This window comes from Ambystoma mexicanum, chromosome 2q, assembly GCF_040938575.1.
Source record: "Ambystoma mexicanum isolate Mex_15411 chromosome 2q, UKY_AmexF1_1, whole genome shotgun sequence".
NCBI classification, from domain to species: Eukaryota; Metazoa; Chordata; class Amphibia; order Caudata; family Ambystomatidae; genus Ambystoma; species Ambystoma mexicanum.
The window spans coordinates 120,621,927-120,643,829 of record NC_090924.1 but is presented as its reverse complement, the minus strand read 5'-3'; the positions used below and the strand labels follow the sequence as shown (position 1 = coordinate 120,643,829).

Below are 21,903 nucleotides of genomic sequence, written 5' to 3'. Positions count from 1 at the left end.
CTCACAAAATGTTGAAGTCTCAGCTCAGAAAATAAAGTTACTTAAGGATTGTTACCGAGCAAGAGTTTCTCAAGCTGGGGACACAATGGTTTAATTTCACCAAAATGACAAGTAAAGTTAAAGGAAGACTTCAAAAAAGCTTACCCAGAGTGTTCCCCGTTTTTAATTCACACGTTGGAAATACTGAAGGCTCCAGCTCCGCGTAGGCAGCTACAGGGAATATCAGAGTCGGTCATCTGGCATTCAATATGGCGGTCTGGGCAGACCTATGTCTGGTCCAGCCGCTTGAGCCCAAAGAAGTGTATGGTGCCCTCAGCAAGAACAACCGATCCCAGCCCTCACCCAATTACAAGTCAAACGTGCAGACACTCACTTAAAGTCCCACTCAGGTGGGAGAGGGAACACAGAATAAAAGCATTCAGCCCCCAGTTGCTCAGGATGGTTTGCAGGAACAGAAGGCTTGCATTTGAAGAAGGCTGGAGATGGAAGAGCACTAGAAGGAGTAATGGCTGGAGAGATGGATGAGAGTGGAGAGGTGTGTAAGGGTGTTGAAGACTGAAGCTGACACAAAGGTGGCACGGTTTTGGTTATAGACTTTTATTTTATATTAAAAGAAAAGATTCTAACTATCCCCAACTTCTAAGAGGGGTTGCCGTGCCTCAAAAATAATACTAAGTGGTCATTTCAGAAAGTCCGTCAAAGTAATTTCCACCATCCTGTGTCACAACCTACTTCTATCCCTCATACTACAACTAAAAGGTTAACTAAAAGAAAGTTCCTTCTTTAAGGAGAATGGCTTCCTTCGCCTGCTTCTTTGGTGGTGTTAAAAAATAATGTACTCTCACAACATAAATACTAGGGGGAATGACTCCCTTCCTTTGGCTTACAGGTTTCATCCAGTCTTTGCACAATGTTATGTCCAGGAGAAGGAGTACCTTCTCCTGGTATGGATCTGCACAACTGCCAGTAAAACCAGCGGGAATGACTCCCTTCCCCTGATGGTTCTCCTTTCCGGACCAAGAGAATGCTCTCTTGGTATGACTTTGCAGAGTTCACAAGGCCAGGGGGAAAGGATCCCTTCCCCTGGCGTCTTTATACAAAATCCACATTTTCTACCAGGAGAATGACTGCCTTCTCCTGATATTGCTGGATACAGTGCTTTCTCACGACTTTCCTTTTTGATGCACACTTTGCTAACAATAGGTCCAAGTGGCAAAGTCCCAAGTCTTGTTGTGGGACCCACACCCCTCTTTGGTGGAGAGTGGTTTTCCCTTTCCCATTGTTATGAGGAAGATTTCCTCTGATGACGTCAGTATATATTCTTGGGTACAAGACACTTCTCTGGTTCGTGGTAATGTCCCCAACCCTTCCCTGGTGGTCAGTTGGTTTCTTTCTGCCACTGACACAAGGCAGATGCTGCTGGAGGGACGACTGGCATTGGTAAGATCCAATAACTGCTTAGTTCTCAATGGGCTGACTGAAAACTGCTCAAGCGTCTCGCCCGCCCGCTCATGCATCCCTTCCGGGTCTCACATACCTCCCTTTACCTCCTCACAGCTCTAGGTACATCATTGGGGCTTCCTGAGACTGGGATCGGCTTATTTGGCTCTTTGGGCTTCTCTACGTGTCGGGATCCGTGGCTTGGCGTCTCCCTGCAAAGCTTGCTGTCTTTCTTCTTTTCCTCAGTTGTGAACTTGGGCCTGAGCCGACAGACCCAATGGAGAATTCCCACAGCTGCTCACCGGCGTTCTTCACTTCCCTCTCCTGCTCGACTGCCAGAAAGATTCAATTCTCCCGTGCTGGAGATTGCCTGCACCTGCGTCCGCTGACAGCTGCACTTGTCTCTGCAGCTGGTTTATCAGTCCTTTAACTATGTTGACGATTAGATCTTTCTGCCTCCAGAGGGCAACCTCGTACCAGTATATCTACAGTCAATGATCTCTATGTCTCCTATGTTCGTCTTCGTCCTAACACGTTTGGTGCTATGTTCTAGGTCACAGTAATACCTGAAGAGGAGGCGAGAGAGAACATGGTCACAGGGGAGGTAACAGATGAGGGTGAGCACGAACAGAAGAAGGAAGGGGAGTTATGAAGCTGAAGAAGGAGGTGGAAAATTCAGACTGAGAGAAGACAGAGGGAGGTGGTGAGAATTAAAGGATTGACAGAGGTGGCATCATTAGGAAGACAACTCCAAGTGAAGTTGTAACATCAGGACCTGGGAGTAGAAGCCAAAAGAAGGTGGTAGGAATGAGGGTATAGTAAGAGGTGGTGAAACCCAAGGAGAAGTAGGAGGTCCTATATCATACCCTTCTCTTTCTAGATCTCCTTTCAGTGATATCACGGTATAGAAATGCCTCTAACATAACATAACAATAGTGGTGCGCAGGAGGGAATAGGGGTGCGGAGAAGGGAGAAGTAGTGCAGAGGAGGGAGGAGTATTAGTCAGGATGACTATTGCTTGAGAAGATCCTACTTTCGTTTGAGTTGCCCATTCTTGTAATATTCCCCCAATAAATGTGTGAACTACATCATATGGTCTCAGAGTTTCTTCTTGGTCGCAGACAGAACACTGCCAACATACATACACATTGTAATCTAGAGGAAATGAGGCAGAATTATCAATGTCCCTGTCACCCCCAAGTGTTGGTGGCAAAGTTTATTCATCTATTTTTTTTAACCCTTGGAATAGGGATCACAGCAGCCACAAGGTTAACTAATAATCCATGTGTCAGTGAACACATTACAAACACCCTCTATGAGGATCACTGTGTAACAATGTCAAATAAAATAAAACGCCTACCAATGATGTCTGGCATCTTTGGTCAGTGCATGGCAAATTGCACAGGAAACTGCCTATGTAGGTACATTTCTGGCCATTACTTAAATCCTTTACATTTGCCACAGAGTATCTTTGGCAATCAGAGGCACTACACACCTCCTATATCATTGGATTCTCTGACCTTGCTAACAACCTTAGCCACATGAAAAGACAGATGAAGTTAATCAGCAGCTTGATTTTGTTAGGCGAATACCAGTTATTAGCATATATGTGCCATCAGGTCCAGAACAAAGTTTGGGATCCATTTTATCCCCTCTGACTGCCTACAAAAGTGCATATAAAAAAGTCAGTTGAGTTTTGATGACTGCTATAATCAGTTTTGCACAGCAGGACAGTCTCGCTCATCATAATTGGCAACTTCCACTATGAAATGAGTATTTCTCTGCTGGAGTACAGCGATGAGCAGTGGCTAAACTGCCTACTTAGAGCACCACACTACTAATAAACACAGCAGTGATCCAAATCAAAGGTTAACCAGGCATAGCCCAACATGTATACCTTCTTTGCCACTTTTGGTACTGTGGGGTGAATGAAGGCTATACTCTTCTGGAGGGGTGTGAGCTGATACAGTTGCAAAAGACATATTACAATGGTACCAAAATAAAAGAATGTCCAACCCAGGTTCTATAAAAAATAGCAACTTTAATAACAAATGATCACTGCACACAACTAATATACACACATAAAACCCACCCCCATAAAGGAAACACTAAGAATGCAAGTAAAGGTGTACTCCGAGTGAAGAAAGGGTTGCAAGGAAATGATTTGAGCAGCCAATATCAATGTTCAAGGACATGTCTTCGGTCTTTTAAAGTGGACCGGGGGCTGGCAGGGCTTCTTCAAAATACTATTTTTTTGGGGCTTGATGTTGTTGAGTCAGGCTTCTTATTGTTTTACTGGGTAGAGTTGGGATTGAAATGTTTCAAAATTGGTGATGCCAATAGATTGTGGGCGCTGAGATAGGTCGAATCGGTTCGAAGCAATCCAAAATGTGTGGTGCAGTCTCTGCAGCAGATGCTAAGATGAGAGAACCCCTTTCCAGTCCTAAGCCTCTGCTTTGCCACTCTATTTGAACCCCTTCCCATGTCTGACTGATTCTTGTGGACTCCAATGAGCAGCACCCTAGTGTGAGAGTTTGCCTGAAGCACTCTTTCCTAGGAAACCCCATGGGGAGAGGTCCTGTTCTCTGCAAGAAGAGGTTGCCTTTCTCAGGGGGATTTAAAGGGTAGGTTCTTGGGGCATTGTTCTGCATGGCTACTGTGGAGACACCGAGGCCAGACAACTAATGCACACCAGCCCTGTCACGACTAGAGCAGTATTCACCAAGCCGACAAAAATGCGACATCCAAATGTTATGGCTGTATAATTGTGTCACCCGCTGGAGCCACCATGCGATGACCAGACATAGCTTATATTTACAGTTGAAGATGCCACCAGGCTGACTAGGATACACAATTATTATAATTCAAATGCCAGCTCTGCCTGATGGATATTTGTGTTCCAGCAGCAGCTGTCAGGAATGCACATGTGAACTGTTAGACCCCTGTGCATCAGACCCATAATCACAGCAGTGCAACACAACCTGCCTTTTCTTTCCCAGAATGTGCTGAAATCACTCATCATCGCAGCCAACTTCACTGTCACTGGGGTTCTCTCCAACCCTTTTCCTCACCTAAATCAGAGATCGCTGCATGTTAGAGAAATTGACTTCTGCTGTGCGCATGGATGTGGCACCGGTTGGTGAGGAGGATGACGTCATCATAGGTGCCTCAGCCTCCGAATAGCACAGAGTTCAGAATGAAAACCCAGTTAGCCACAGAGATCACTACCAAGTCTTCCGGACCTGCAAAAGGGAAACACACTCCACACGTCCCCTGGCGATCCGGTCGACTGGACTGCATACTTACTGTCCTCTGGCAACCCCGCCAGGTGTACACCGCTCCTCCTTACACTCAGCTCTGGGAAAGTCCCAAGAGGCTCCGAGACGGCACACTCAAATCAGTGTAAAGCGTGCTGCAGGGAAACCCGCTCTGAGATGGGGCGAACGAAAAGAACAACTGGCAGTGTTACCATGCTACACAGGGGACCTGCTACACTGGACTAAATTGCTGGCCAATCTTAGTGCAGAATTGCATCGTCCGACACCTTGTACACTCCTCAGTCTCTCCCAGGCACCCAGCGCATCATAATCACACTTGGGCTCTCCCTGCTGATAAACCCTTCTCTCTGATGCTTAGGTGCCACTTCGTTAAGCCACTCCCAGGGCTTGTGGCCACCTTGGCTATTCTCTCCCAAGCTTCATTAGCCACCGGCACTCCGTCACACAGGGCCCAAATTAGAAGTCTCTTCCGGGCCTCGCAGCCGTCTCAGTGGTCTCTCCCAAGACCAACAACTGCCTTTTGAGTATCCCTCTCACAGGCTGGGGTAGCAAGCTGTGCCAGCCACCTAAATATGTCCTGAAACTGCAGGACGGCCCAACTGCTAGCAGGGCCCTCTAGCTGCTCCGAGCACCCTCGATCCGCCCCAAACTGCCCCTCCCAGTCCTTACAAAGCTACTTTGATGCAATTGGTCAGCTCACCTTTATTGGGGGGGGGTGGATATTTCCTCTCCCCGGTCTCACTCTTCCTTTGCCTTTAATTAGATGCAGCTGCAGGTTCCTGGCCCTTCCCAGCAGGCCAGCTTGTCGCCAGTGAAAAGATGTACAAGGAAAAGTCCAGACACCTCAGTTGGGGAAGTGAAGTACTTTACTTGGGATCCAGGTTAACAAGGTGAACAAGAGGTAAGTCCATAGGCAAGTATCAAGGAAGATGAGGGAAACATCCACCGGCTCCCATTCAACCAGTGTCTCAGCCACCAACTGACATTCAGGGAACTCTCAGGCACTCATACAGCAACATTCCACACAGGAGTGTTCCATCGAGGCATCCCACTGGGCTACAAGCATACAGGACCAGGGCAGGGGAGAGGCACAGGACACAACATAGGCTATTAAGCCTGCCTTTCTTTGATGAGGCAGCTTCAACTCCTTTTTAGGTGGAAGAGTATCTAGCTTACATAGTGAATGAACAAAGGATTACACAGAGTGGTGCAATACCAACTACGTAATCATGTCTGCCTGAGGATTTCTCCCCCAAAGACTTAAACCACTTGGTCTTAGACTTTCGAATACTCACTAAAGTTCCGGCCTCAGTGTCAAAACATTTACACCATCAAATAATGCATCGATAGCATGCACAGATGACTGAGCCCACATGACCCCGCTCTCCATAATTGACCCTGTCCAAACTCCATCAAGGTAGTTTTAAAGATTATGCCCAAGAGGGTGCACATGTCCATATCTATAAGTGCCAGCTGTGTGTAGTTCATTTTGTTAATGCCAATTTCTCACCTGGGATTGAAGCAGAGTGAAAGGTTCCTTTAAGCGAGTCAGAGAGGCCCTTACAAACAAGCCAGCATTGAAACCTTTGTAGTATAGACAAAAGTATTTAAACAAAACACAGAGTAATTTACCTGTAGCAGCTGTCGTTGGAACGGGACTGAAAAGATATGCCTCTGTCAAAACAATAAGACAGGAGTTACGAATTCCTGAGTTGAGATTTGCTTTTTTTTTGGGTTATATTCATTGAGATTCTAACTTTCCAAAAACATTTCTACTTTATAGTTGAACATTTACTTTAAGTTGCATTTAAATGTTAACATATGTGGCAGCCGGGGCAGAAGTTAATCAGAACCAGTTCTGTAGATCCCATGACAAAATCAGACAGAACATGGACAGTAAATAAAATAGGAGAATGGCCAGTGATCAAACATACCACAGAGATAAGTAAAGAATACTTGGGGTGAAAAAGAGAAAAGGACACAAATGACTGTCAGTGGAGGCAAGACTATAAAACAATTCGAGCACCAGTGTCAGGAAGTGGGCTGGGGGGCGGCAAGACTATAAAACAAATCGAGCACCAGTGGCAGGAAGCGGGCGCGGGAGGCAGGACTATAAAACAAAATCGAGCACCAGTGGCAGGAAGTGGGCTGGGGGTGGCAAGACTAGAAAACAAATCGAGCACCAGTGGCAGGAAGCGAGCTAGGGGCGGCATGACTAGAAAACAAAATCGAGCACCAGTGGCAGGAAGCGGGCGGGGGAGGCAGGACTATAAAACAAAATTGAGCACCAGTGGCAGGAAGTGGGCTGGGGGTGGCAAGACTAGAAAACAAATCAAGCACCAATGGCAGGAAGCGGGCTGGGGGAGGCAAGACTAGAAAACAAATCGAGCACCAATGGCTGGAAGCGGGCTGGGGGAGGCAAGACTAGAAAACAAATCGAGCACCAATGGCTGGAAGCGGGCTGGGGGAGGCAAGACTAGAAAACAAATCGAGCACCAGTGGCAGGAAGTGGGAGGGGGAGGCAAGACTATAAAACAAAATCGAGCACCAGTGGCAGGAAGTGGGCTGGGGGTGGCAAGACTAGAAAAGAAATCGAGCACCAATGGCAGGAAGCGGGCTGGGGGAGGCAAGACTAGAAAACAAATCGAGCACCAGTGGCAGGAAGCGGGCTGGGGGCGGCAAGACTAGAAAACAAAATCGAGCACCAGTGGCAGGAAGTGGGCGGGGGAGGCAAGACTATAAAACAAAATCGAGCACTAGTGGCAGGAAGTGGGCTGGGGGAGGCAAGACTAGAAAACAAATCGAGCACCAGTGGCAGGAAGCGGGCCGGGGGAGTTGATGTAAGATGAAGAGACCCACATTTAGGAACGTCAAATGCTAGCACAGCTACATTCAGGGTATTGGACTACTGTTAAGGGCACAAACATGTGTACAATAGGACATTTCTTAGGAGTTAGTGACTTTTCTCTGAAGGCTGAAATTCCTTCTTTGGTGCCTTTCATCACAGTCCCAAACTTCTCTTCGCAACAAGGTAGTGAAAGAAGGATAAGAGGAAATGGGAGAAAGTGCAAGGGAGATGCAAGCAGATTATATATATTTGCACGGACACACACACACACACACAATTGTAGGCTGAAAGGAACTTGTGTTTTACATCTCAACATTGTGAAACATTACCCTGTATGTCTGGAACTGAGAACTTACATTAATTTCTGTCACTGCATGTGCACAACTTGCAACTCTAAACTCTGAGCAGTGCTTCACCAACAAACTGCAGAAAAACGAATATCAGCATGGTGCCCAATATTTGGGAAATTGTCAAGAAAGCATGTACATCGTATGTCCTGCCATTTAGCTCATTTATGACTTTGCATGTACATATATATATTTTTTTTTTATTGGTTTTACATGTGAAACAAACAAATATGCTATATGCCACATCATTGTTCCATCAGATCTCATTCACAGTGAATAATGAAAATCTGAGCACAGATAAGGCAGACAGTCTCGCTCTTCAAACTGCAAACGACTTTTCAGACATTATTCAACATATATTACATTCCATCCCAAGGAACGAACACAATAAAACAGAATACTTTTTACTTAACCATTAAATCCCCTCTCCTCCCTTCCTCAATACCTCCCCTCTCGCATGGGAAAACCAGAGTTCCATCTTCCACCCAAGTAGCACACCCATCTTGACCACCTGCATGGTACACCAGGGCTTCACAGTGTGTTTATTGTGGCTCCAGGCCTCATTGCAACCATGTACGGCTTTAACCATAATCAGTCAGGGATCCTCTGCTTTTTGGCTATGTTGTGTTTCACTTAAGAGGTTAGCTGTCTCTCGAGCTGTACTTTCATAAGAACAAATCCCATTCCTATTCCCTTGAATGTGGGGACTCATCTAACATAGCCGTAACATTCTCCATGTCAAATATGTCCCCTGTTTTAAGTGCCCATTCTTGATCGTTCGGCAGAGACTCATTTTTCCATTGTGCCGCCAAGCTTGCCATGGCAGCAAACAAAGAAAGATGGTCCATGTGCGAGAGAGGAACCTAATTACCCTTGCGTGTTTCCAAACCAAATAGAAACAACATTGAGTTAATTTCCCTAGGGATCCCGTCCAGCTCCCTGATCCAACTCAAGACTTCCTTCCAAAAGCAGGGACCACCACATATGCAGTAAGTGGCTTTCGCCCCACATTTGTTCTCGAAGGGAACATCCTCGAGATTTTGACCGGGTAATAGTGCCATCTGTGGAGTAATTTAATACCATTTAACTTATACTTGCAAGCTATTGACATCTTATGGGCTCTCTCACACAAATTACCCCACAGCCTATCTACTATTTCCATCCCCAGATCCACTGCCCATGTATCCTTCACATGCTCTGTTCCCCCAACTTTAGCAGTGACTAATGAGGTGTACAGGCCCGAAATCAAACCTCTCGAAACTGGTATATGTGTTCAACATCTTTTAGGGTGTTAATTCTTACTGTATATCCACCTTCCATTTGTTCACTGTGATCACTCCATTTAGTTGCAAGTGGCTAAATATGGGCAGATTCCCTATGTGGAGATCCTCATCTAGCTGCTGGATAGAGATAACATTGTTCAGTGACCATAGCTGTCCCACACTCTCCAAACCAATCTCTAACCATGATTTAAAGCACTGTGGATCACAGGTTGAGCCCATATTTCGCTACGTACAAAGGGCCACATTGTAATCTTGTTCATGTCTTTCTTCTTCCTCCAAATGTCCCAAATCATTCCTAGTATGACACGGCTTCCAATATTTTGTGGGATTTTCCCATCCGGCACCCAGAGCCACTCCCCACTGTAATTGGGTCTGATGAAGTGGTTTTCTAGATAAACCCACTGATTTTCTTTATCCATTTGTAGGTTATTGACTACAGCTCTCATTTGGGAGACTCGGTGGTAACATTCCAAATCTGATAACCCCACCCCTCCTAAGCTCTTCGGGAGAATCAGAGTCTCGTGAGATATCCTCTGCGTCCTACCCCTGTAACCTTGGCTTCCATAAGTAATGACTCTAGAACCCTGACCAACAACATCTGAAACACACATAGGATCCTTGGTAATATATTCATTTTGAGCAAGTTCTATCTGCCCATCCACGATAATGTTATTTTCCTCCAAGGAGCTAAATCCCCAAACAACTTCTTCATTAATAGAGGGAGGTTTACCTCAACTAAACCCCCCAGTATCCTAGTACTACCCCAGACATCTGATGTGGTTTCTCTGGATCTTCACCTGCAACACCTCTAAGTCACTTATCTCTTCCCAGGGTTCCCTGTCAAACAGGAACAATTCAGATTTTATGATATTTTCTTTAAAACCAGAAAATGTTCCATAATCCTTGATCGTCATCAGTGGTTCTAGGATAGAGGCATGGAGGTCAACCACGTCAAGCCTAATGTCATCTGCATACAGAGTTTAAATTCCCTTTCACCTACTCCTATGCCATTTACCCCTGAATTAAGTCAAATTTTCTATGCCAAGGGCTCCAATAATAATACAAAAAGCAGAGGACATGGGTGAAGCCATGCCTGGCGGTACCCCTCTGTAAACCAAACTGAGGCAACTTCCCCTCATTTACTGCCACCCATACATTAGGGTCAGAGTATAGGGCTGCTATCCCATTTAGGGTCATCCTCCCGAATACACATTTTTTTGATACCTCATAGGAACACCCAGCCCACCCGGTGGAAGATTTTCTCCGTGTGAAGAAGCGCCAGGAGCAACGGCATGCCGCCATTCCCCCTGAGAATTACATCAGGTTGAGAGTTTTGATCACTGTGTCAGCACTTTGTCTCTCGGGGATAAAACCAACCTGATCAGAGTTAATAAACCTGGGCATCAACCCCTTGACCCTGGAGGCCAAAATTCTCTTTTTTTTGCACCCACATTTAAGAGGGACATTGGTTGGTAAAATATGCCCCTGTCAATGATATTGGTGAACAATTTCGTCAGGTAAGGTGTCACTGGATCTGCATATTTTGTGTAAAATCCTATCCTAAATTAATCCTCCCCCAGGGCTTTCCCTTCTGGCCTCCTTCTGATGACTGCTTTGATTTCCTATCCTGTGATCTGCGATTCCAATTGGGACTCTTCTTCCACCGTTAACTAAGGGAGAGAAATTCTGTTTAAACATTCCCTTACGTCTTCAATAAACACACCTTCTCCCTTCTCATAAAGAATTGTGTAGAACCTTGCAAAGCTTTTGGCAATTTAGACGGGTGTGGTGTGGACGGTCCCGTCCTCTTCTATTATCTCAGCCACCCACATCTTTGCTCTCCAAGTCGTGGTGGAAGCCTCATCCCCCTTTTCGTAAAACTTTTGTTTAAAGAATCAGAGTTTCCTCAAAGTCTCACCCATCACCAACAATTTTAATTCCTGCCTCTTGCGTTTCAATTGTGCAAGATTGTCCTGCAGGCATTCCCCTCTCCTCTGCGCTCTTTTCTCCAACGCAATTATTGCGCCCCTCAGGTTTCTTTCTTGCAGGGCGCTCTCCCTTAGTTTCCTTGCTCCTTCCCGTATAAGCAGGCCCTGCCATGTCACCTTTGCCGCTTCCCATACTGTGTCTACATCCACCTCCCCTGTGTCATTTAGCTTGAAGTACTCCCTTATCCCCTTTCCCAATTCTCCTGCAAATACCTGATCCTTCCAAAGGGTATTGCTACAACTCCATTCATGGTCCCTCTTATACAGGCTGGCCATATGTACCTCCACCGTGAGTAGATCATAGTCCATCCATCCCACAGGCTATATTGCACAACTCAGAAATCTAACCTCTGTGCCTTAGCCATCAATATGTAATCGATTCTAGTGTATTTGTCACGTGGGGGTGAGAAGGAGAATCTCCTCAATTCCAGGTTCTTAAACCTCCAAATGTCCACCAATCCCGAGTGCACAGGATCTGTGCTAATTCCCCATTTCCCTGAGGTGCATGAGATTCTCCTTAATTCCTTAGGGATAATCTCTCTCTGCTTGTGTCTGCCCACATATTAAACCTGCCCCTTTGATAAGTAAACCATCTGCTACCCCCATTATGAGGTCTATCGCTTTTTGGCAGAAGGCTATTTGACCTTTGTTCGGGCAATACAATAATACTACCAAATTCTTATCTGACCACTCCCCCAACAACCCTTGCAATAGAGGAACTAGACCTTCCATGGCTCTGATTATTTTGGACACCTGGAAAGCCAACGCTCTGTGTAAGATGATCTCAAGCCCAACCCCATTTTGAGATTCCTGAGGACTAGAAAGTCTGACCCACTTGAGAACCTTTAATTCTGTGTTCTTCACCTTTCTTTTGTGGGTTTCTTGTAAAAGTATAACATCTAGTGCCATTTTATTGAACTCCCTAACCAACAAGGACCTTTTCATTGAAGAGTTCAACCCTTTCACACTTATGTTACCCACCTTAATCTACCATTTCCGCATATCCAAAACGTTATCCTACCACTACATGTAATACCCCTCTCTGCTTGCTCAGATATCACATTTTGTCTTTCGGGTGACTCAAGTGTTCGCTGGCAACTCGACTCCCCCAACAAATCTCAGAACATGAAACAAAAAATACCTGTAACTTGAGAAGCCCATTTGAATCTGGATCACTAGGATCGGCTCCCATCGCTGTACCTTGGTAGCACCTACCCCTCTACAGAATTGTTCCTGCAATGCGGCTATCTTCCCGTCACGTGTAAGTTGTTTTGTTTGCCTTAAAGTTTTCCAGAGCTATATAAACGTGTCCTAGGAGAAGGTTTATCTAGTCTAAAAAATATTCTGCCCCCTAGTACTTTTTTCCTTGGTCTGGGACCTCTTAAGAGGTCCCGCCTCCATGCGTGAACCTCATCGGCATCCGGGTTCCCTTCTCCATCATTAGCATCCAATAAGTATCGGAGCACGTTTGAGGCCTCGTCCCCCGATGTTATTCGGAAGTCTTCCTTCCCATATTCATAAATGAGTGCAAAGGGGTATGCCCATCTGTATTTGATCCCCCTTGGCCGTCAACCAGAGCGTGAGCTAGCAGCGTTCCCTTCTCCTGTTGAGCACAAGACTCGACAAGTCTTGATCGACAATAGGTCTTCCTTGTAATGGAATGCCTTGGACAGTACCTCCGCATTGTCCGCCTAATGGTTAAACTTCACTATTAATGATCTAGGCCCTCCATTTCGGCCCACACCTCCCCCTGAGAGATATGTCAATCATGATGTTTTTGGCGTTAGCATCTTCGGATAGGGCATTCACAATCTCTTTCACTTTCCTCTCGCCGTCCTTCAGTGTCTCAACCATTGTTTCCTTCAGTCCCAGTGTACTCAGATTATTTCTTCTTTCTCTGTTTTCTAGATCATCAACTTTCAGAAGCATCTCTGCTTCTCTAGTTTCCAGGTCCGGCCATCATGCATCATACCTCATTACTAGCATGGCAGCATTCAATTAATTACTCTCCAGCCCTTCAAACATATTTTCCAGAACGTCAACGCTGCCTTTCAAGTCCACTATTGAGGAATGGATATCCTCCCCGAGTGCCTCGATTTCTTGCAATATTCCAACTATATCATCATTAATGGCTAGAAGAGAATATTCAATGTTGCTCACCTTGGAGTGACGATCAGCGTTTATTCCAGACACCATATTGAAGTTGCGTCTTTAACGTTCCAGTGCCCCTGTCTGACTCTTTGCACACCCCTGGCATACAGTGTCTGGAACGCATGGCCTTTTAGCCTCCTTATTGGAGGCCTGCGCTTCCCTCTCCCTTTCAGCAGCTGGTGGGCCGCACCGACTTCAGGGGACACACACAGCAAGACCTTGCCTCTCAGTAACCTCACAGCTGCTCATCATCGCACACAGCCCCCAGCCATTAATGGCATGTCTGGGCTTCCACCCCCTGTTGGCCTTCAGAGTTTTTACACCAACCACATGTGAACTGACTCCATGCCCCATAAGTAAAGGCCCTCCAACAAGTTTTCTGTACATGTCCTTCCCACAAATGCCTCCTTCAGATTCTTTCAGGCACATCTGTGTTTTACACGCAAGACCCCACAGCATCGGCACATGACTCTTCAGGCCGGTGCACAGCCCTGACTCAGGTGTCGTGGCTTTCTGCTCCTCAGCAACACTCTGCGCGGCCCTCTGTAGGCTGCACTGTCACAACTACCAACTGCTCATTTGTGATCAGTGGATAGGGTGCTCGAGCAGACCCTTGCTCCAAGGTTTTGCCAGCCTCTGCTCTGTCTCCTTCTGAGCCGTGCACTCTGTTCTGGGGCCTGGGTGTCACGTTCCCCTTAGTGTCATTGCTCCCTCTGCCACTCAATTTGCTTGTTATACTGCAAGACACCCTGGCTCCTGTTTTGGCTGATTTCTGCAACCACTCCTTCCTTGGCCACAGGAGTCTTCCTCTCCCCCCGAAACACTCCCTTGTGTACCCTCTTCTTAAGAAACCCTCTGCCGACCCTTCCTGCCCAGCTACCTATCGTCCAATCTCCATCACTCCTATCCTAGGAAAACTCCTGGAAAAGCTGGCCATCTCCCAGCTTAATCTTCACTCTGAATCTGTTGGTTGTCTCCATGACCATCAGTCTGGCTTCAGAGCTGCCAGAAGCACAGAAACTGCTCTCCTGAACATCATTGAAGACCTATCCTCCAACCTTGATTCCAACACCCCCTGTGTCCTCATCCTACTTGATCTCTCTTCTGCCTTTGACACGGTCAACCATACCATCCTGCTCAACCGTCTCCGTGATAACCTGGGTATCACCGATTAGGCCCTGGCTTGGCTGACCTCCTTCCTCTCTGATCGACCTTCCCAGGTCCAACTTGGGTCCTTCCTCTCCTCTATCTCTACCTGTGGTGTTCCCCAGAGGTGTAACCTCTCTCCCTGGCTGTTCAATCAATACCTGGCACTTCTTGCCCACCGTATTGCCACTCTCTGCCCCAACTTTCAGTGCTATGCAGATGTCACTCAACTCATTTTCAGGCTCCCTTCTGCCACCTCTTCTCCTTCTCTCATCTCTCACTGTCTGTCCGCCATCCAGGAGTGGTGTGCCACCAATGATCTCTGCCTTAATGTCCATGCCAGTAAGACCGAGATTCTCCTCATCGGCACACCTGCTCTCTCCTTTTCTGTCACTCTCTGGCCGGCCTCTCTTGGCCCTATTCCTGCTTCCACCTGTGAGGCTAAAAACCTCAGGGTCATCTTCGACTCCACACTCTCCTTCTCTCCTCCCATCTCTGACGTCTCTAAGAAGTCACACTACCAGCTGCACCTCCTCAGAGGTATTCTTCTTTTCCTCCCCTTCCCCCAGAAGCTCACTGTCTCCAGAGCTCTGGTTATCTCTGGGTTGGACTACTGCAACACCCTCTTTCAAAATCTGCCTGCCTCTACTTTCTGCCCTCTGCAACTCATCCAAAACAGGACTGCGAGACTTGTCCTTGGCCTCAAGCCCAGGGATCATATCTCTCCAGGACTGAAATCTCTGCACTGGCTCCCAGTGGCGGCAAGGATTAAGTTTAAAACCCTCTGCATTGACCACAAGGCCTTCTGGGGCCTGAGGCCTCAATACCTTCAACTCTCTCTTCCTAAATATCTTCCTTTGCGAGCTCTTCGCTCATCCGCCTCCAACGCCCTCAGGGATAGTTGCTTCTCCAAGCGCGAGTTGGTGGTAGATCTCTTTCTTCTGCTGGGGCCTCCCTCTGGAACAGCCTCCCTGCCTCTCTGAAACTTGAGGAGAACCATCTCCGGTTCCAGGAGCAACTCAAGACCTTCCTCTTTAATTCTGCTTTCTCTCCTCCTCTCCCCTGTTGATCTCCTGCCTGAATCTAAAACTGCACTGGTTACCCGGCTACCCTCTGATCTAGGGCCGAGGTCCCCTCCCCGCCAGTTGCACACCTGCACTGACCCCCTGGCATCTGTTGCATTCAAAGACTGTGTCTGTATCCCTACAGCCCCTACTAGCACTTGACACCTGATGTCTGCACTTACCCTTGCCACCAGCTGGCTGCACTTTTATTTATTATTTATTCTCTTTATTTATTTTACTGTTATCCTATGTACTGCACTGCCCCCCAGCTTTCCCCCTCCCCTGCGCTTGCGCGATCTCAATGTCACCTGGCCTAGTAGGATCGCTGTCTCTGTATTCCCTCTGTTTCCCTTCCCTTGCCTCGTCGCGCCTTGAAACACTTGTGTATAGGCGCATTATAAATGCCATATCATGGCAATGGCTCACCGGATGTTATCCAGCCAGGAGCCTGTTTTGACACTGCTTTTGCCGGACGAACGTCTTCCATGCTGGTGTCACTGCATCAAAGTACCTCATCAGCTCCCTTTGCCAGACTTTCACCCCCGAACACACGGGAGCCTGCTTGGCAAATCGACGCTCCTGATGCAGCAAACAGCCTTTTTCTTGGGGTGCCTCCTACTGTCATGCTAAATATTAGGCAGAGCGATGCAGAGCTAGTGATTACGCTGCCATCTTGGTCCATGCCCCCTAGCAGTCTCCCTGTACATATATTTTTATTCCCACAAAAGACCTTGAGTTGAATGGACAGTATTTCTAGGTTACAAAACGTAGCAGGCACGATTCCCGACACAACTATAATCTGCCTGTGCCACACAATTCTGATCAAATCAAACAAATGTCATGCATCATTACTGATGGCATTATAAATTACAACATATTTGTCTTAAGTGAAGGTGATTGAGGTTATTATGAATAGAGATAGTGTGCCTAGAGCATAGACACATATCATAGCCAGTGTGTGATACCTACATGGCATTTTTTGGAAATGTGTGAAGTTTTATTTTGTAAAGCCTATCTTCTGGTTAAAGTTTCTATATAATAGTAACTGGTAACAATGACATGTCTTTACTGAAGCTTATTAAGTATTTTTTACAATATACTATTGACCTGGCACCCCTAACAGCAGTCAGTAGGGCATGGTTGCATATCTCAGTGCTAAGCTCCTACTCACACCTCCTCTACTCATAGTGCTGATATATGACCTGCAGGCACTGTTCCGAGGATTAGTTTGAAAACATGCTCCAGGCACTACTGTGCATCTAAGTGGTTTGTCCAGCCAACACCTTTCTAAATTACATCTAGCAAGGGCTTTGGTCACTCCCCATGGAGAGTGCCACTTGTGCAGAACAACCACAACACACCTCGGCATAGTCTGCGGCAATGCCCTGCAGGCAATGTGCCACAATGTTTGGACTGCCCCTACTCATGGAGAAAGAACTGAAGTTTTACTGCAGGCATGCCTGGGCATAGTGCACACACCACGAAACCCAGCGGGAACAGTAACCTTAGATGTCCTCTGGCCATGCCTCAAGCTATTGTTCCGTAGTGTCTGAGCACAGTGGCCCTACTCAGTGTCCGAAGGTCAAGAGCTACGGTCAAGGCCCAGCCATAATGTTCCATGCTGCAGTGCCTGCGGGGCACTGCTGCAGGCCATGTCCTATGTATACCGCCCCAGTCATGGCTTGTGGCTTGGCCAAAGTAATCATCATAGTAACCCTAGGACGCAACCTGTGGGCAACACTCCTGGGCATGGCTTGCTGCCATGCTGGGTGCAGTGCACCTACCCTTATCACTAATAGAGCCTGGCGGGCATCAGGATGCCAGGGCCATGCCTGTGCACAGTGCCCCTAGTTGCCATGTCTGCCAGGGTGTCTGCAGTATTCCCAAGACCATAGATATGGAGGTCACAGTAAACCACAAGTATAGGTAGGACGGCGCTCCCCATCTTCCCCTAATTCACTTTACTGGTAGAGTGGTTGAGCAATCAATGGAAAATCCCCAGGAGAGGAGTGAGGTGGATGAGAAACTAGAGAACACAGTTTTGACTTTGAATAAAGAAATGTCCACACAGATGGAGGTATTTAACATTTTGGGTCTTAAAAAGTTAGGTAATTGTTATGTGCAGTTACCTGTACCTTTTGCAGTTGAATGATCCAAGTCTTAGTGTGGAAGAGCTTGTTAAGTGGCAAAATGCAGGGTTAGGCTCAACCACAGGGTCAAGATCAACAATAGACTGTATGGAGCTTGGAAAAGTCCTCAGGTCGACGGCAGGTGCTTCGAGAAGGATGCTAGACCACTCTCTGCGCAACTGCAGTACAAAGCTCTCATAGGAAACTGTGATCTAACACAGAAATGTTCTGATTGATCAAGTGGGAGATGGCTCGGATGCTATGCTAAATATTGGGTGAATGAAGCACTGAGGTTGGAATAACCCCATGCTCTTTGAATGAACGGTGAGCTGCCCAGGTCCTCTGCATTCAGGAGATCCTCTGGACCCTTTGGAAGAACAGTCATATGTTCTCGTCCTTTGTGGGTGGGAGGGTAGTGTTTCAGATGATTAGATCCACATAAGGTTAACAGGCTTTCAGCTCCTAAAATCACAAGACTCCAGTGGCATGGGATCTGTGGGTGGTGTTTCCTTCATGATGGTGGAGCAGCTGGAAATAAAGTAAGAAGTTCACAAATGCTAATATATTGCAGACCATTCCAGTCTTGCAGAAGCCCACTCCAGCAGCACAGGCACAATTTAACTCCAGCGACCATAAAAACAGGCAAGGACACTTTTTAAGGAGTGTTGGCACCATCGGTAGTTGGTTTGGCATTAGGTCTTCTACCTGCAATCTGTAGATTGCAGACAACAAAATTGAATACCAACGCTGCCAGCCCACCAAGCACCACCCCATGCCGCCACAAGTGCATGCATGATTTTACAGGCGTGGCTCTGTAGAGGGTTGTCAAACAGGTGGGAGCGTGTGTGTGTCTGTCTGTGTGTGTGTGAGAGAGAGAGAGAGAAAGAGAGAGAAAGAGAGAGAGAGAGAGAGAGAGAGAGAGAGAGAGAGAGAGAGAGAGAGAGAGAGAGAGAGAGAGAGAGAGAGAGAGAGAGAGAGAGAGAGAGAGAGAGAGAGAGAGAGAGAGATTTGGGTTGCTGGGTGCAATATTTGTGAAAGGGAGGGGCGGGGGAGCAGAAGGGGATTCTGGGTGTGAAACTCACCAGATTGAAAAAGGTGGGTGTGGAAGCCGCTGCATGCAGGGTTGGGGGCGTGAAACCCAATGAAATAGTCATAATCCCACCCATTGAAGGCCTGTAAAAAAACAGCCTCTTTTAGGTGTAGAATTCAAGTGGCGGAATTATGACATAGAACAGTGGTTTGGTTCTATGAATGATTGTTGACTTTTGGTTGCTGACCTCCACTTTCGCCACTTTTTTTCAACTGGTTTTTCCACTTTTTGTAACCCGAAAATGCACGCGTTGGGGAGATTACCCCCAACCCCAGCTTCCATTACACTCCCTGCCTCCACCCTCGTATATACACACTTTATCCCAATTTATAATCTGCATTTTGCAATTGAAAAAAAAGAAATTTGTAAAAAGGGATTTGGTGAAAGTGTAGGTCGGCAAGAACCCCACAGTGGCTAGACCGGTGGTTCAGGTGTCAGTCTCACAGGACCATGGGGTGAGCTCCATCCATCTCTCACTCTGGTAGATGGGTTTTGCATTTCTCCAAGTGTCAAAGTTTCATTTTCAGTGTGGATCTTGATAGGTTGCAGGTTCCAGCCGAGCATCCTAAAGCCCAGTCTTCAGGTTAGCATCTTCTTGCGATCATAGTTATTCTGGAAGTAACCAAGAAGGACTCTCCACTTTGTGGAAAATAAGTGTGAGGACAAAGGTTGCAAATTCCTACTACAGGACTGTATTTATTTAAACATGATGGTAGCCACACAATCTGTGTAGGCCACCACATTGAAAATCTGTGTGTTTTATCTAGGGAAAAGTGACCTTTGCGGAATAAATGTTGAGTCCTGATGGATTAATTAAAAACTGCTACGACGTGTTCTTGGCCTTTGGCAGCATGGAACTCCCATAGTGGAAGCGCCATTATGATATGAGGCTACATATGCATCACATTCATTATTCCATAGTCACAATCAGAACTCAGGACTGGACTGTACCTTAGAGCATGTAGGATCTTCCCAGGAGTATAGTGAAACTGCAGTCATTGAAATTGATTAAAAAGGCCACCACAAGATAATGCAGTTCTCACACCCAGCTGTAATGTGATGTGTGCCTGGATTACTGTGTCCGGTGGGCCTGGGTATGCTAGATGCTTGAATGAAAGGTAGAATGTGTGAACGTGTGCATGTGTAGGTTCTAGGAACTTGGACTTGGTAGCCGTCTCATAAGAAGCCTCTTGCTTAACTTCACTGATATATCTGGAAGTACAATAAAACTGCACCTTTCTATTTCAGACATGCCCTTTATGCCTCATTAGCCTAATTCGGATAGTGAAGGCCAGATACTACATTTTGTTGATGATTTGGCTTTAAAAGACCTTCTGGGTAGGGGGACCGCAGCTGCTGACAAAAGGCCCCCATTACCCCAAACACATTCACCCACCTATTACTACCATTGATAGCATCCATCAAGCAGCAATTTGGGGGTAAAGGGCTTGCTTGTAGCTTACCTGGCCAAATGGTGAGATGCAGTGATTCAGGACACGATGGTGATGTACAATGTTTCTAGACGTCCCAGTCGAGGTGCCACAACTCTGGGATTTAGTGTCCCACTAATCCCTTGTGGTCAGGGGGGAAGGGCAGGCGACGAGAAGCGAAACAGAAGTGGAATTGGGTGGCTTGCAGTGTTCCTGGCTTCTTCTGAAGCTTTATGCTGTGCCCTTCACTAGATCCAATGCCATTTGTGCCAAAGGTTGGGCTGACAATGTGGAGGGTGGACTGCACATCCACTGTACGCTATGTCGAGCCGCTGTTGAGGTCTGAATTATGTGGGATATTTCAAGTCTGTACCTGTGGATTCAAAAGCTGCATGGACAAGCCTTTTTATGTCTCTCTCCTGGGCAGCATCCTCTCTACGCCATATTGTATTAGCGGGCCACATTGGTTACCTATGGTCTTGTGCAGTGTGATGCTTCTTCCTCATGTGCAGATCCTCAATAATGCTCGGGGATTAAAGGGCTGGGATATTTTCTCTAGGGAACACTTCTGGTCATGCAGCTAAGGCTCACTAGCACTCAATTTTGGGTTTTTCCCTAGGCACACAACATCCTGTGCAAAGGTACTTTTATTTATGAGCTTTGCATTCTGGGAATTGTGGATAAATGGAGCAAACAATGTATTCTTGTCATTGGCTTCTGTGCTATCCAGTGATACTATAGCAGTATTTAAGCTTTCACGCAGATGTTATTTCAGGCTGTCTTATATTTTTGACAACTGCTAAGGTCACAAGCTGATTCTATGTCAAGACCGGAGGAGAGCATTATGCTTAAACTCTTTAATGCTACTCCTCATAGCAGTTTCTTCAAATCTTATTTTTTTTCTGTTTAACAATTCTTTTTTGTAAACAGTAAAACTATTCAAACCAAAACTTCTAACACCTGGGACCACCAATGCCCATAAGTCCTCAGTGTCTCTGTAGTTTTGTGTTCTGTCCAACAACCAATCCTGGGCCAGCACAGCCCTTGCATCCTGTCCTGCCTGTACTTCCTCCTCTCTTTCTTTGCTGCGCTTCAAACAGACAAGTCACCCTTTATTTGCTTTGTGTGTTTCTATTGAGAAAGGGAAAGCAGATAAGGGGGCTCAAGTAGGAATATGGTAGTAGCGTGATTGCTAGAGTATAAGTATACCATTTTAGAGGCGACATGTGGAGACGGTGTCAGTCTAGAAATACGGATACCTCTACTTTGAGACCGCAAACGCATTTTGGTGGCCGTGGACCAACCGTCTCATGCACGATATGACAGAATATAGGTTTTCAAGTTTGCCAATGAACGGCCATTTTGATGTAGCAAGAATCGCCATTTTGTTTTCTAACCATTGCTCATTGCTTTCTGTTCCTATTGCTTCGCAGTATATTTTCCGCTTACACTGCTCGACTGTGGAACATTGTTGTCTGTATGTGAAAAGGACAAGGCCGCAGGGCCGTGAGGATAACAAGAGTTCGCTGAAACACAAACGTAAGCAGCGCCAGGAAGAATGCCCGGCTCCCTCCCGAATGTAGCCTTGAAGCAGAGCTGCAGGGCATTTAATCATTTCACAGCTGCCAGCCAGTCTCGTTATATGGTAGAATATGTTAGAATAATACAGCTAAAGGCTTGAATTATGCTGTTCTAATGGCCCCCCCTTT

General features: G+C 46.5%; 1 protein-coding gene across 2 annotated transcripts in view; it reads right to left on the bottom strand.

Moving 5' to 3' along the window:
* The window catches only part of LOC138569222 (uncharacterized), a 165,993-nt gene that overhangs the window by 44,605 nt on the left and 99,485 nt on the right, over positions 1–21,903 (bottom strand). Inside the window, exon 7 of one of the 2 annotated variants that reach the window (XM_069647013.1) lies at positions 6,351–6,392. The exons of the other annotated variant lie outside the window; for it this stretch is intronic. Within the exon in view, the coding sequence (XP_069503114.1) occupies positions 6,351–6,392 (42 nt within the window). The remainder of the gene's footprint in view (positions 1–6,350; positions 6,393–21,903) is intronic. 2 annotated transcript variants of the gene reach the window in all.